At 32.6% G+C, this 16,503-nt stretch overlaps 4 protein-coding genes across 6 annotated transcripts; 1 reads left to right on the top strand and 3 right to left on the bottom strand.

Moving 5' to 3' along the window:
- Window positions 1–1,203: 1,203 nt before the first annotated feature.
- Window positions 1,204–4,648, bottom strand: LOC124825108 (B3 domain-containing transcription factor VRN1-like). The gene is made up of 4 exons (XM_088108949.1): window positions 4,205–4,648; window positions 2,166–2,838; window positions 1,871–2,070; window positions 1,204–1,777 (listed from the first exon to the last, which is right to left on the bottom strand). The coding sequence occupies exons 1-4, from the start codon at window positions 4,262–4,264 to the stop codon at window positions 1,424–1,426; spliced, it is 1,287 nt and encodes a 428-aa protein (XP_087965075.1). The 5' UTR covers window positions 4,265–4,648; the 3' UTR covers window positions 1,204–1,423.
- Window positions 4,649–9,466: 4,818 nt separating this feature from the next.
- LOC124823150 (B3 domain-containing transcription factor VRN1-like) lies at window positions 9,467–11,456 on the bottom strand. The gene is made up of 5 exons (XM_088108958.1): window positions 10,950–11,456; window positions 10,518–10,800; window positions 10,220–10,363; window positions 9,984–10,135; window positions 9,467–9,903 (listed from the first exon to the last, which is right to left on the bottom strand). The coding sequence occupies exons 1-5, from the start codon at window positions 11,019–11,021 to the stop codon at window positions 9,655–9,657; spliced, it is 900 nt and encodes a 299-aa protein (XP_087965084.1). The 5' UTR covers window positions 11,022–11,456; the 3' UTR covers window positions 9,467–9,654.
- A 142-nt stretch (window positions 11,457–11,598) lies between these two features.
- Window positions 11,599–13,772, bottom strand: LOC124823151 (B3 domain-containing protein Os11g0197600-like). Of its 2 annotated transcripts, XM_088108956.1 has the most exons (6): window positions 13,716–13,772; window positions 13,319–13,352; window positions 13,011–13,083; window positions 12,506–12,872; window positions 12,190–12,347; window positions 11,599–12,031 (listed from the first exon to the last, which is right to left on the bottom strand). In XM_088108956.1, coding segments are annotated over exons 2-6 (870 nt in total). In that variant the 5' UTR covers window positions 13,321–13,352; window positions 13,716–13,772; the 3' UTR covers window positions 11,599–11,761. The 2 variants fall into 2 exon arrangements, with proteins under 2 accessions (XP_087965082.1, XP_047151257.2); XM_047295301.2 differs by lacking the exons at window positions 13,319–13,352; window positions 13,716–13,772 and having other exon boundaries at window positions 13,011–13,289.
- A 307-nt stretch (window positions 13,773–14,079) lies between these two features.
- LOC124823142 (uncharacterized) lies at window positions 14,080–16,443 on the top strand. Of its 2 annotated transcripts, XM_047295292.2 has the most exons (4): window positions 14,080–14,629; window positions 14,889–15,248; window positions 15,696–15,800; window positions 15,908–16,443. In XM_047295292.2, exons 2-4 carry the CDS (start codon window positions 14,898–14,900, stop codon window positions 16,208–16,210), a joined length of 759 nt encoding a protein of 252 aa, XP_047151248.2. In that variant the 5' UTR covers window positions 14,080–14,629; window positions 14,889–14,897; the 3' UTR covers window positions 16,211–16,443. The 2 variants fall into 2 exon arrangements, with proteins under 2 accessions (XP_047151248.2, XP_047151244.2); XM_047295288.2 differs by having other exon boundaries at window positions 14,080–15,248.
- Window positions 16,444–16,503: the final 60 nt, after the last annotated feature.

Genomic DNA, 16,503 nt, shown 5'->3' with positions numbered 1-16,503 from the left:
TATAATTAACCTTAATGATAAGTCTGATTTTTATTTCACAGATTACTATTAAAGTTATTTTGTTTGTATTACATGAAGGGACTGCACTAGTTAACCATATTGAGTAAATAAAATTAAGAATGATTTGGTATATGATTCTTCCAATATTATGAGCTTATTTCATAGTTCAAAACAAGGTTTATGTGCCTATCCAATTTCCTCAAACTTAACTTTGAATGAGACCTATATGAAGTTATTGACAGACTAAATTGTTTTTATTATCTTTTTTTACACATGTACTATAGGAAGATCATAGAACAGAATAATAAGGCTTAATGATATTCAATGATGAATTTAGCTGAAACAATTTCAAAGTAATAGCAACACTGAAAAATTTTAGCAGTTTATCAAGTTGTAAAGTTAATAAGTCAAAGCCAGAAACACATACTTTTTTATCATTTTGGCCAAAGAAAGACCATGTATGTAAATTTTCTAAACACCATATCCATTTCTTTCTTTTTTTTCCTTTCTAAAAAAATACTCTCTAATGTCATTCCAGATGTGAATATTTTGTTTTTTCACTGTTAGTTTGTCTTTCTAAATTTAAATTCCATATTGTTATGTAAAAATGTGCTTTTGGATCTAATTTTTTAAGAGTGTATTCGTATTTTCAAAATTAAACTTTTATTCAAAAATTATAATTTCTGGAATATACTGCTTTATTTTGGAATAACAATTTGTTTAGTTTGGGAAGCATTTAATGTTATAGAACAAATAGGCATTCAAAAGTTTAATTTCAAAATGGACTTTTGAAAGTTTGATCTTGGAGTTTCTAAAGGACATGTGGTGTTTTAAGAATTTGGAAATTGATATATCAACTGCAGAATTGATAATTATTTAAAGCAAAAGCAAAGAAAGAAAACAAAAATGCAGGTTGATCTCTTAGAAACAGTAGGGTATGAAAAGTAAATATTACTTAGAAAAACTTCTTGAAAATAAAAGAGAATATTTTTTTTTCATTTGTTAAAAATAATTTATAAACCAATTAAAAATAAATAACCTATTTTCACTGTCTCCTTGTATATCCATCCATCCATGTCACAGAAAAGATGAACATTCAAGTAAACTATCAGACACAACTTACAGCAATCAACAAAAACAGTGAAGCAAGCTATATAATCTAACTTGAAACTGAAAAGAAAAGAAAAACAAGATAAACAGCAATAGGAAAAACATTGACTCGGTTTCTGATGAGCTAGATCGAACAATCTATTTACAATCCAAGTCAAAAGAAGAGGAATGGGGGAAAAGTATCAAAACTATAATAACTATGTTCCAATGAAGTCACCCTGACATGTTGGACAGAAAGTGCATCTGAGTTCCACACATAAGCAAGGGATTATTTGATACAGTTGAGCTATAAGTGATGAAGCTGCTGCTAATTTCAAACCATTTGAGTTGAACTAAGGTGTTGCTGCAAGGGAGTGTTCAGCAGTTTAGCTGAGCTCATGTTTTGGTTCTGCTGCGAAGGAGGAGGCTTCAACATTCCCACTTCCTCAGTAATGCGAAAGATGGTAACTTGCAGCACTACTTCTTTCATTCTAAGAAGCTCAAACACACACACATCACCTTCTCCTAAATTGTTCTCTAATGAAAATTCAAACCACCCCTGGCTTAACTTGGCTCTACCTACCCTATAAAGGCAGCGAACTGGCCACTGTCTCCCATTAGAAATCTGAAGTTTAATAAACCCAGAAACTCCATTCAAATGTTTTTCTGCAAAACAGGATGGCAGATACTGAAAATACACAAAGATGAGATTTTAGTATACAAGATCAGCTAATAAGACGAATGAAACGTTATATGTGTAGTGTCAAATTCAAAGGCTCACCATTATGCATCCCCTGTATAGGTAGGAGGGCCTTAGGACAACCCTACAGAAAGGATTAGGTGGTTCAAATGCTTTCGCTGCACTGATGGCCCTCTCTCTTTCTTCTGCTGTCACAGTTCTTTTTCTTGCAGAAGCACTTTCATAAAATCTGAAGCGCATTTCAACTTCCTCTTCTTGCTCAGCAGAGGCTTCCTGTCCATCTGCACTTTCACAAATTGTATTCATCTTAAAATTTCCTTTATAGATAAACAGATCACAGAAAGAAAAAGGAGTCAAAAGGGACTACTACTAGGACCTGATTTCCGCTTCTTTCTTGCAGTTTTTTTCATCCTTTCCTCCATGGAAGCACGTAGTTTCAATTCTTCAGTAGATCTTTTAAACTCGACTGCGTTAAATTGAACTCCTATGTCTCTGGTGAATCGATCATCCAGTGAATTGGCACTTTTGGAACAATGCGCATCACCACCCTCTCCCCAGTTTATGCTATTAAGTTTAGATCCATTGAACAGATTCTGTAATGCTGGAGGTGTATAACTCTTTGCAGGAGACATTTTATCTACTGAACAAGCAAGAACTCTATTTTGCAATGAACTTGGAGCAAGATGGGAAGGTGATGAATCCAATATTTCAATGGAATCTTCATCATCAATTTCTTCAAAAAATTTAAGAAGATTTGCAAAGTGAGGCCCTTCATTACTGCATCGTATGGCTGATTGATAGTTTATCTCAGAAGTAGCCAAATTAAAAACATGAACATTGAAACCTGACTTTCCTTCGTATCTGAAAACCAACAAGTATCCTACGCCAATGGAATAGTGCTGAATAAACTCTTGCCAACCGTCACGGAACCAATAATTGTTGTCTGCCTTTTTCAACCCTACACGCCAGACACTACCATCAGGAACAGAGAGGGTAACAATTGGAGAAAGTTCACCCCCATATTTCCTCATAAAATCATCTGGAAGCCTCTGCAATTCATAAATCAAGTTTGATTCCAAATATTGGTAATTTTTTCTAAGACAAGACCTCAATGATGTTCTAAACTTTAAGAACCAAACTTATCTAATGAAGATGGTAGGAAGACTGTGCCTCTTCCATTACTATTAAATGCCCACCTCCATGAACAGTAATGTACAACGGATGATATAATATAACTAAAAATGGTTTGACAAGTGTGCAAAACTCAACTCCAGATTCTTAACTAGACTAATTTTCAAATGTAGTTCAACTTTTATGCCAGCCAACTTCAGAATAAACGGAACTTTCAAACTCCGCTACTATTCTAGAGCTAATGTGATTGATGAAGCTCAAATATCAAAGACAGAGTTGGATTCAATACAGATTCCATTCCACAAATGTTTTTTGATATCATTGCGGCATGGATATGGATTTACTTCAAGTTCAAGTTCTTCCTTTATCAGTTCCAATGTAAGTTGAGAGATACTTATAAATCTCTACCTAAGTAACACAGAATAACTATTTTAAGATCAATTTGAGTGTATACTGTGAAAAACACTGTTCAAATGCATGATCACTGTTTCGTATTTACTAGAATCTGTGGGAAAAGAAATTGGTAGTGCTCAGTAAAAAGATAGATGTCTAATTCGAGAATATATATATATATATATATATATATATATATATATATATATATATATATATATATATATGTTAAACGTGTGATTTCTCAGAATTCCCCTACCTAAAGCTTATTTCTTCTGTAGAAGAACCAGTCATCAAATCAAGGTCAACCAACAGAGTCTAATTTCAAGAAAACAAAAAAGTCTGGCAATTTTACAGGGTGTTTTTCACTTAGGAACGTGGACAAAGCTGAAAAGCTTACAAGTGAGAACACTGTTGAAAAAAGACATAAAATTAACCAATCACACTTTATTGACTTCATGTTCTACACTAATTTCGAGTGAGCCAACACAAAGAACTCTGTCTTCCAAAATCCCAAGACCTTGTCCCAAAAGAAATTTTCTGACTTTTCTTCACAACCACTCAACCAGTCTTCTGCAGTAAAAAATTGAAAGCAAGCTAATCATGAAATAAACATAACAAACCCTGAAATTTAGGTTCAGAACTCATAATTCCACTAAAGTAGTTCTTGATTTTAACTAAAAGAACTAATCAGACCAACATGCACTTTTCCTCCCAACCCTACCAGAACAAACAAATACAGATAGGAATTGGTACTCACACTCCAGATGGAATTTTAAAAAATCCAAACTTGATTAACGAGCTGACAAAGTTTGGGAGATGGGAGTGGTGGCAAAATACATAAAAAAAAACTACAAAATAGGTGGGAAGAATGAGAGAAAATATAGGTACCAGTTGTTTGGTTTGGAGAGTGGAGGGTAGAAGAAGCTTGTGGAAAGAAGGCTGCGTCATTGTCTGAGTGTGTCGGAAGACAGAAAAACCAAACCAAACCGCTAAAGCATTTGATCACCCTTTGATTCAAAGATGATAGCTTTGGGCTCTACCTACTGAAAATTTTCACCTTTCAGATCCACTTCACCATCACTCCCTATTCTCCAGTCCCCACTCTCCTCTGCTTTTTGAGTCAAACAATGGTTTTTAAAAACCTTAAAATAACAAAAAAATCCCAACTTGACATATATGAAAACCTTGTTAAAAAGCTAACGAGTGAAGACTCGGTGAGTCACCACCTCAAACTGAAAGTCTAAGCTTTGATTTGTTTTTCTAGTTTGGGTTTTCACGTTACTTTCTTCTGAAACCCCGTTTGTTTTTTTTAGCTTTAACGTTAGGAAATTGGAACAGGGGGTGTTATTTTCAACTATTGTTGCGTTCGGTCCCTTTGATTCTTTGTTACCTGTTATGGAAACAAACACAGAGGCACGCCACCTCCATTTATAGCTCTCGCTATAAAAAAATAAAACGACAATGCCTTCTCTGCCCAACTTATGTCATCAATGGAAACAGTGCACTCTATTTTCCAACCACATTCAATTTTAGGTCACCATTTGTGTTATATTCAAACACTCGTGTTGTTTTCTGTAGCGTGCTGAGTAGCACAAAGTTTGGGCAGACTGTTCTTGTTTGCAGAGACTCACAACCACTTCATAATTTCGTTTTTGCAAGTATTTATGTTTAGAAACCATTAAAACTAATATATATATATATATATATATATATATATATATATATATTAAAATTTAGTATGTTTTAATAATTTCTAAAATGTTACTATCATAAAGCAAGTCATAGATATTTTAGAAAAGATTTAATACATTTAATCTCTACTTTTTAGGGATTTGGTTCAAAGTAATTCTACTTTTTAAAAAATTCAGACTTCATATTTGAGTTTGGTTCAAAGTAATCCTACTTTTTAAAAAAGTGGACCCCGTATTTCGTTAAAAAATGTTTAATCTGGTTCTTTCCGCTCACGCCGCCCTTAAAAACATATCGGTGCAAATGTCTGCGGTGCAAATGTGACATCTCATAAGCACGTGGCACACGTTAATATGTGGACTTAAATGATTTTTTAATTTAAAAAAAAAAAAGTCTCTGTCACGTCATCATCACCATACAAACCCTAATTTCTCTTCAAGAAACCCTAGCCGCCGCACCATCCAGCGCCGTCACCGCCATCCTCGCCGGCAGTCATCCTCTCCAATGCATCACACGCCACCACCAAAGCTATGTGACGAGAACGCGAGAAACCCTAGGTCTCCACGGTTTGCTTGTAGGTCTGATTGTGGTTGCAGGTGGAGGCAGGCAGCGACGCGATTAGTGGTGGAGAAGAGTGGCGATTCGCGATCTGCAGCAGCTGGCGATTTAGCTGGTGGTTAGTGGTGGACGATTCTGTGGTGGAGATTGGACGGCAGTGTTGTTGGCGCGACGACGATTTGGCTGGTGCGAGGATGAAAATGATGAAGATTGGTGGTCGCGGCATAGCAAGGGATCGCAGTGGGTGGTGGCGTGAGAACGAAGGTAAGATGCGAAGGTGATGGAGTGCAACAGAAGGGAGAAGACGCTTTGGTGGTGGCGCGTGATGTGTTGGAGAGGACAGCTGCCGGCGAGGATGACGGGGACAGTGCTGAATGGTGTGGCGACTAGGGTTTCTTAGAGAGAAATTAGGGTTTGTCTAGAGATGGTGATGATGACGTGTCATTTGCACCATTATGTTTGTAACGGCGTGAGAAAAATCGGATTGAACATTTTTTAACGAAATATAGAGTGTGGACTTTTTTAAAAGGTAAGATTATTTGAACCAAACCCCTAAAAATATCACCAAATAATGTATTAAACCTTTAGAAAAAAATATCATTAAATAAATTTAAAATAATTAAAATTTGATTACAAAAATATTTTTATAATTTTATTTTCTTATAATAAAAGAATAAAAGTATTTAAAGTTAGAAAGTAAAAGAATTATCCTAGGAAAATAGCGTTAAACGGGATGTTGAAAATATCAACGTAAGCTAGAAATAAAGTTAATTTAAATTATATATATAATTACAAAATCTAGCTTTATAAAGTGATTTTGTGAAATTATTTTAAATTTTAAATTTATTTTTCATATGATATTAAAGCCACATATTAGGGTATAAAAGTTTGTGTCAATAAACACTTAATTTCACAAATATAAACAAATTCTTAATACATAAAATATTAGAAATAAAATCAAATTATAATATATAATTAAAAATAAACTTTATTTTGTGAGAATTCCAATTACTCAATTCAATAATTTTTTTTTATGGAAATCCTAACTTCTAAGACATTTCTTCTCTCTTTGAAGATCCAACATCTTTACGAAAACCTTCCATAAAATCTCTTTTAGTTAATTTTGATTTTTGCTCCTTTCACCATATAAGTAATATGTTTCTCTCTCTAAATGCAACTCTTTTCTTTTTGCATAAAGTATTTCTTTTTTTTTCATAATATTTTTCTTAGTAGAGGAGATCCTAAAGTTGTGTCTTGATGATTGATCTTTTGTTTTGTAGATAATGTGATTTAAGTGTGAAGTTATTTAGGGAAGAAGTACTACGTTAGGAAAACAAATTCATAAGACAAGGGAAACTAATTTCATCCACAAACTTTAATGTTTACTTAGTAAATTTATAAAGTGTGATATAAATGAGTGACTGCAATAATTGTGTTAAACTGAGAATTTTATGTGAGATGTCTTGAACAGTATGAAAACTTGACAAAATGTGATTGATTTGATGTGTGGAAGGTTAGATTTTGGTAGCAGGGAATTTATTGAAATGGAGATATTAGTTGTGACTGAAAAATGTTTCCAACATGAGATTAAATTAATGGGTGTGCCTTTGATGATATTGTTACTTATATTTGAAGTATGAAAATGTCTTGAATGTTGTATTTGGATCTTTATATATGTTTGACTAGTAAATCAATTAGAAACATACTTACACTTCTAATTCTTGTGGGATGAAAAAAGTAGAGATAATTGAATGCCTTGATTAAGGTATTATTTGAATGTATATGTGAAGTGTTATAACATGCCAATTAAAAAATAGAGACTTTAGGATGTTGAGAAAATGCCCAAATTGCATAAAACAAATTTGACTCATAATTTTTACTAATTTTATCGTTAAGTTTTAAATTTCACTAATTTAATTATTTGAATTTTAAAATTATAAATTTTTAACATTTTTGTTAATTAGTTGTGAAATTATTAATAATGTGTTAATACGTTGAATGTAATATCAATTTTCATTAAAACATGCATTATATATATATATATATATATATATATATATATATATATATATATATATATATATATATATATATATATATATATATTATTGATCATTTTTAATTTTATTATTAAATTTTTAATTTTGTAACATTGATAGGTCCTCTTGAATTACATTTATGAAGTCTAACCAAAGTACATTAGAAATTAAGAACGCATTCCCTTAAAAATTTATCTACTAAATTTATTGATAAAGTACATTTATCTAGAAAACTTGTTGAAAAAAATACATTCATAACTAATATTTGCTTTATACTTATCTCCTATAATGCATGGTCCTCTTATTAGTAGATAAACATCATAAAAACAACTCTTTTTTCTTATGGACATTATATAGAAAGTCTTGACTTTTTTTTAAACTTCTCACGAATGTTTTAATTTATGTCATCAAATTATTAATGAAGTTAATATATATCTCTTTTTTTCAATAAATTTCATGCTTAATGCTAGAAAACATCATTATATATCTCTTGTCAAACACTTATAGAAAGTCACGATATCTCACTAAGTATTTGCATACAACATACACCTTTGTGTATCCTACAATCACATACTACATGCATCTATTTAAACATTTCAATACGTACACAATACCATAAAGATATAAATATACTACTTGTAGCATAAAATATATCATAAAATACAGATTATATTATACATCATAGACATAAATTCTTCATTTATTGCTTACGAAACATAGACTCTTCAGGAAGGCTGAGCTTGAGAGTAATCATAAAGTTGAAGTAAGAAAAAAGTGTTAAGAAAGCAAGAAAAGAAAGTCCTTATCCTGATTTCTAAACTTGTAAAGATCCAGAATTATGATAGTGTGAGACTTTATTCTGTTCTTTCATGACACATCTTTTGTAAAAGAACAAAAAATTGCAGTGAGGAAATGCAACTTTTTTACACGTGCCAGCATGAGGAAAACAGATGGAGGACCACCAGAATCGAAGATAGCATGGATTCATTTGTAACTTTTCCTAATATCTCATATTTATGGTAAAAGAGATTGAAAATACATGATAAAAGGTGACATCTATATATAGGTATTTCTTTGTTTAGTAAAGTTCTCACACTCCACGATTTCTCTTTTGCTGTTTCTGAGATACGATTCTCCCAATAGTCTGAGATTTTGCTAAAAGAAATATCTCCACAAATTAATGATACTTTGTAAGCACATCAACATTCAAACACAAATCCAAAATGAGTAGATGTCACCATTCTTGAGTTTCTTTGAACTTCACTTTTGGATTCTTAAACTCCAATACAAGTTTTTTGTTCTGCTGAATTTTTAAGAATGTTGGATTTTCTCTTACCTTTAATTATCTTTTGGTCTGACAAGGGATGGTAGGTAAATTAGTATGACATTATTCTGCATTTGAAACCTAAACGGTGTTAAGATTGTGAGAGATAAAGGTTCATTAAAAAAACATTATTATTTTTTATCAAAGAAAGAGGGTTAGACTTGTTAGTTATATTGGATAAAAAAAACCATATTCTCTTTAACATGATCATTTCATATTCAACAGTATGAAAGAATCTGAATCGATTATGAGTGTGCTATGTACAGCACATTTCACCAGAGCTTTTTGATATCAAGTTTAACATGTTAAGAGCAACTTTGAACATCCATATGCAAGCAAAACGAAGTTCACGGCTAGAGGTTTTTGTTTTTCTTCATGGCAAAAAACTTGACTGCTTATGTATAATCAGTGGTATTGTAATGGTTGTAGTGGTTAGGATTGCAATGTATTACCACTTCTGAGAGTTGAAAAAGGAAGGAGTATTAGGAGTGTTTAAATTTTTCTTGACTTCAGAAGTGAGACAATTGGATGTACTACTACTTGAGAAAAGAAGATATATATTAACGTTGAGATTGAGAGATAATAAAACTACTAAGAATCCATCATGAATAACATAATAAAAAGGAAGTAGTTTCACACAACGATAATGATGATAAACTGAAGATAATCCAATGCAGAATTAGACATTTGGAATAAAGCTCAGGTTTGTTAAAATCAGTGGATCCAGATTAACTTGGTGCACATCTGGTTCTGAATATGTGAACCCTCAAATGAAGGTTTTCTTCAAGTTCAAATATGCAAGTGTCACCTCTCATGAGCTTGTTATCACGAACCAAATTTGCCCATCCTGTACTGAAGTGAGCATAACCTTTAGACCAACTCACATGAACTTTCCAAAGTGTTCCTTCGGAATTTCCAATATGGATCTGTTTCACTTCTTCAGGAATATACTTTCTGGCAAACTTAGTAGCAACAGGCTGCAAGCAATGATCATAACCCACAATTCATATCACACAATTCTATAATGCACTAGTAAAGAAAATAGATTGACATTTACCAATATGCAACGACCTTCCACATGACATTTTGTCATGAGGTGCTTCCAGTAAGGTTTGCTAGAGGTAAAGGACTCGGCCAATTTCAATGCTTCTGAACTTTCAATTTCAACTGAATGCTGAGGAGCAGGGAAGTCCTTAGGAAGAGACAAGTCTGTTAAAGAAACAAATACTTAAGAAATGAGACATTTTTGAGTTTGTAACCACATTTACGTGAATGTTTAAACATCATGTTTACCTTCTTGATGAGACTTTCCAGGAGAAAAATGTCTTTCTTTTTTCTTCTTTGTCCTTGCCAAACTTGGGGTGGCAGTTTGTTTTTGCCCTGTTTTCATTGTCTCACTACCAGTAAAAATAAAGCCTTTGTTTCTGCAAGGCATATCTGTTCCAAAAACCTCAAACAAAAGTTTAAGAAAATGAGATATGTTGGGGGAAGGGAGAACACAAACATCAAATCTGCAATGTTGTTTCATATTGTTCCTTTCAAAACATTTGGAGAAATCAAATTTGCCAGATAATTAACACAGGTTACTTACCTTTTTTTTCTTGTGTTGTTTCTTTGAGGCATAACCTCTCCACTCCATTCTTATCAAAAATTTGAACATGGAAACAGTTCTCTCCATGATATGTAAAAAGCAGTACATCATGAAGCACAATTGAACTATCTGTCACAAACTTAGGCCAACCATTTTGCATATACACTTCGTTTCCTTTCTTTAGAACACTTACTTGCCACTTGTCACCAGAAGAAGAGCTACTGAGAACTGCATTACTCGACAAGTCTTCATTCAATTTCTTCAAAAACACCTTTGGAACTTTCTGCAGGTTATCACAGAAAACACTAGGATAGTCTTGAAACCAGATTACCATAAACAAGGAGTGGTAGCAACACTCATAAAACAATGAAATTAATGAAAAAAATAGACTTGAAGATAAATATTAATTAGTAGTCAAGAAAATACCATTACCATAGTTTGAGAGTGTTGCTCTGGAACGAAGATTGTGAAGAAGAGAGGGTATTTTTTCACACCACCAGCCATCAAACTGTATATTCAAAACTATTGCAAATCCTGAAACCCCGTGTGTTTTGTTTAGCTTTTATGCTAGGATATTGGAACACGGGTTTGTTTTTGACATTTCTTGCCTTTGGACCTTTGATTCTCCTTTGATTATCAGTTACCCGCTGGGGAAACAAACGCAGAGCCACCCATTTAAAGCTCTCCCTATAAAAGAATAAAACGACAATGCCTTCTCTGCACAAGTTATGTTCATCAATGGAAACAGGCCCACTATTTTCCATCCACATCCCACTTTTGGTCATCATTTGTGTTATTGCACAAAGCACAACCACTTGTGTTGTTTTATGTACTCTGTTGTGAGTGGCATAAAGATATGTTTGAAATGAAACAGAGTACCTTATATCTCAGTTTCTGTTTGAAAATTCATGTTAACATTCCTAAACGTTAATGCTAGATAGTTTGCATAAATGCATTCCTTTGAGTGCAAGAAAATTATGTGTTCTCTTAACAAAACTAAAAGTTCTGTTTGAAGTTTAAAACAGTTTTTTAAGAGTATGTTATTACTACCTATTGTTAAATTAATTACTTGAATTAGAAATGGATACTTTAATCATGGATTTTTATATTCTAATTCATCTTATAATACATTGTAATGAACTTTTTATACTAGAAAGATTAATAATAATGTCTAAGATTTAACTGTGTTTATGACATGAATCAAATCAATACAACCTACTCAAAGACTGAATTCAAACTGATTTTTAAAACAATTTTGGTGCACAAAATCCTGTTCTGAATATGTGAACACTCAAATGGTTTTGATCTTCAAGTTCAAATATGCAAGTGTCACCCCTCATAAGTCTGTTATCACGAACGAATCTTCCCCATCCTGTTGTAAATCGAGTATACCTCTTATTTTGACATCCAAACCAAGTCACTACCACTTCCCAAAATTTTCCTTCTGTGTTCCAAAGAATTATCTGTTTCACTGTTTCAGGAATATGCTTCCTGGCAAACTCAGTAGCAATTGGCTGCATGCAAATCCCAATTTATACCACATTAATACTTGTTCTAAAGTATACTGTGACTAGGAAATGTATGATATAACTCAGATAAACTGACATTCGAATCAAGAAAAATGATTTGATTTTAGCTTGTGAAATAAGAATGTCACTCAATTCATATTTACCAGTGTGCAGTGATCTTCTACATTGCATTTAGTCATGAGATGCTTCCAGTGAGGGTTGCGAGAGGTAAAAGAATCTGCCAAGTAGCATGCTTCTGAACTTTCAATTTTAACTGAACTCTTGAGCTTTGAAAATGAGAATTTGCTGCTGAAAGACAGACCTATGACATACATAAAACAAAATTTAAGAAATGAGATATTTTTGGGGGCTAGAGGGAATAACAAAGGGCAAATCTACAATGTTGTTTGCATGTTCTTCCTTTTCAAAACATTTTGAGTTTGTAATTACCACATATCTGTGAGAAAGTATAAGAGTTACCTTTTTTATAAGACTTGGCTTGGTGGAGGAATGGACTGGAAGAAGTTCTTCTGTGTGTGTTCTTCTTTGTCCTCACCAAACTTGGCATCAGAACTTGATCTTGTCTTGTTTGCTTGAAACATAGCCTCTCCAATCCATTCTTACCAAAAATTTGAACATGGAAGCAGTTTCCTCCATGATATGTAAAAAGCAAGAAATCATCAAGCATCACTGAATTGTCGGTCAGAAACTGTGGCCAACCATTGTACAGATAAATGTTATTTCCTTTCTTCAAAATAGTCACTTGCCAATTATCACCAGAAGGACCAATAAGAACTGCATTTTGAAAGTCTTCATTCAAATGCTTCAGAAATCCCTCTGGCACTTTCTGCAAGTTATGACAAATAACATAGGCTTCAAACCAGTATACCACATTCTACAAATGCAGAGATTTCTCACTAGCACAAGTAAAATTAATAAAAGCGTGTAGCATAAGAACAACATAAAAAGGAAACAAGAACATCACCTGTAATTTGGAGTTGTTGATGATAACAAAGAAGACTGGATTGCCCCGATAATAGTCCATCTGCCACATCTCCCTGCCATTTCCTTGTACGATTAAAGCTTTTTGATAAAATGAAAAGTCTCTCATTGTCATAGTTTCTCAGAAGAATAGAATCAAAATACAAAATTGAAATAGTAAAGGTATATATATAATCTACCAGAAATCTGATAACAGTAACAAGTAGTTCATGTTTATGAAAATAAGAAAAAAACATGTACATTCCATGTTAGAAGACATGCATTGAGAGAGAGAGGAAAAGAAAGCCATACATGTATACTGCGTGCTAGTAGAGATGAGTTCAGTCTGAGAAAAAGAAAGAGAAAAGGCAATCATATATAGAAGATATTATTATACTCTCATTTGACTAAAATCGGAGAGATAAATCAATAATAATGAATATAACAAAGTAATGCATTGTACTAATGGAATTATGTCTTACTAATTTTATATATTATTCAACATATTTTTAATGAATAAAAATTATTTACAATATTTTCATTAATTTCAAGTTATATATTAACTATTAAATGTGATAGTTTAGAGAAATAATAATTTTAATATCGTTATATATTAACTACAAAATTAGAATCTCATAAAAAGTAATAGTCAAGTTACTTAATTGATAAAAAATTAAATTTAAAAAATATAAAAAGCTTAAGTACTTACAATAATTATGTTGTGGTCACTCTGTAACAGTGTTTTGTAAGGGTGGGATATAAACAACTGCCAATATATAATACGAAAAATCATCATAATCCCCTCATTTTAAACAATTATCACAATGTTTCCCAAATTATGCGAACACTAATTGATGATTTAATTAAATAAATTATACAATTTGTTTATATAGAGAATTAACATACATTTTTTTCTGTTACACGGTGATTAAAATTTAAGATCTTTTACACACATTAAAAAATAATAATCACTTCAAGATAAAAGTTTTTATTAATAGCCAATTTTATTAAAATATTCCTACACTTTTTTTCTTACTACTTTAAAAATATCATTAAGTATTTCCTAATGTAATATTTATTAAGAGGAAAATTGAAGAAAACTTTGGCATTTTACTAACACTTTGAAAGGTCAATCAATATCAACTTCTTGTTAGCGTTAAAAAGATCTTCCATATGAATGGAGATGGTGTTATTGAAATATTTATCAAAAAAATATTTGTTTTATCTATTTTTTTATTAAATAAAAATATTCGTATTTTGTATTTTTTTATTTACTTCTGTTGCAAATATAACATAAGTACAAATACATTTGTAAGCCAATCTGTCAGAAAAAACTAACAGTTTCACATTCTCTAAATTTATGCATCCTCTTGGTAAGACAATATTTGTTTGTTCTAGTTTTCTCCGGAGAAATTGGCATTTCCCTGTGCCAAACAGATAATTATTTTAGTTACCAAAATCTATTATCTGGTAAAAGCCAACCTCCATAACCGCTTCTGAAACAAGTTTGTGAGAAATTCACCATTTCTCCCTGGATTAGTTAGCCTTTTGCCATGTCTTGGAAACACAGACACACCAACCCTCATCTTTAACATTCTTCAATTCAAAACCTTCAATTTCGAGGTATCCAGAGTAGTTTATTGCTTTGTAAATAATTGTTGTAATTATCTTTGTCTTTTTATTTAAATACATTTTCCCATAATCTCCATCACTGTCCCACAGACAAATCCTCGAATCACAAATCTTGTTAAAGTTCTTTTTGTTTCTATAAATTAAGATGCAAAAGTTGACACCACTTTGTTTCTATCACCACAAAATTTGTTCTTTAATTTTCTGTCATCATGCATTGACCTGGAAAAATAAACCTTTCGTTTTTTCTCAGAAAAAGATCATGCTTTTGAAGATGGGGATGGGTGAAGCTTTTGCCATGTCCAAGATAAGGAGGGAAGATTTGGTGAAACGGGTAGTGATCATGGCTGTGATGGCTATGTTTGTTGTTGATGCAGCTGATACAAACGATGTCTATAGTCCATGCCTCGATGCTAAAGTTCAGAAAGGAGATGGTTTTACATTTGGTATTGCATTTTCGGATAGGCTAGTTTTCTCCCCGGATAATGGCCCACAGCTTTCACCTTGTGACAAACGCCTAGAGCTCACAAATAAAGGAGCACAGGTTGCTGCTTTTAGGCCTAAGGTTGATGAAATCTCCCTACTTACCATTAACAGAAGCACATTAGACCCGGTATGCAGTTTTATGTTATCATGATTCACAATTCAATGTTTTGTGTATGCTGCATATGGATGATGTTATCAGCAAAAAGACTTGTTAGAATAGTATGTCTGGTGTTAGAGTTGGTTTATAAAATGCTTTAGACTTTTTTCTTCTGTAGTTCCTTTCATTATCATGTCTCTGGTGGTTGCATCAATTCAGTCATGGGGCATTGCATTAGATAAGGACATTTGAGATACTTTAAGATTGAGAAAGTCCATTTCAGGGTGCTTTCAACTGGTATACAATATTCCCTGGCATAAGTTTGAAGAATTCCTTGAACTTTTGATGATATGTATGGTTTTTGTTTGAAGAAATATTTCTGCTTTGTTATGATCTAAAAGATGAGTGGTTCAGTAGCCATATTCTTCAGAAAAATTTTGGGTGGTAGTTCTCAATTAAATTTTGTGACTTCATCAGGGAAGAAATGGACACATGGTTGCATTTGCTGGGAAGAAATATGCAGCAAGGTCTCTGCCTATTATGTTTGCTGACCACAGTCACACAATTACTAGTTTCACTTTGGTAAGTTCAATTGACATGCTCAAGATTTGGCTTTTCTAGGAAGGTGATTTCCTTTAGGACCAGTTCTAGGAATGTGTTTTTGAATCTGAATGTTGATTGATTAACAGGTTCTTGAATTTCAAGAGGGTACCCTTCAAAACTTGTATTGGAAGAGTTTCGGTTGTGATGCATGTCCTAAGGGAAGTAGTTGCCTGAATCAACAAGACTGTGCAGTGCCTAACACAGAGTGTCAAAAAGATGGAGAGGATATCTGCAATATAGGCATACAGTTGACATTCTCAGGGACTGACAGGAATCTGGATGCTTTAAATTCTTGGTATGAAGTGAAAAATCTACGCCAGTACTCCCTCTATGGTCTATTCTCTGATCTTCGTGACTCCATCATTGGCCCATATGAAAAGTTATTTTAAGTTTACATATTTCCAGCTTATATGTAAAGGAGGATATACCCATTTAACTGTTCTTTGTGAGTTTAAATTGCTTTGTCTTCACCCTTCACATCCATAATCAATCCCCACAACATCCCACACTGGTATATCTTCAGAAAATATATTGGGATGTCAAAACAGATGTACAAAATTTTTGGGTTTCAAATATATAAAATATACTAAAATTAAGAGAATCGTTATATGTGCAAAAAAATATTGTGGGGGTGTGGGGGGATTTTCCACTTAACATGTAATTATGTTGATCCTAATCTCAG

Source organism: Vigna umbellata, chromosome 3 (assembly GCF_029865625.1).
Source record: "Vigna umbellata cultivar VRB3 chromosome 3, Vumbellata_1.0, whole genome shotgun sequence".
NCBI classification, from domain to species: domain Eukaryota; kingdom Viridiplantae; phylum Streptophyta; class Magnoliopsida; order Fabales; family Fabaceae; genus Vigna; species Vigna umbellata.
The sequence above is the reverse complement of the archived record's forward strand: the minus strand, read 5'-3'. Positions and strand labels throughout refer to the sequence as shown.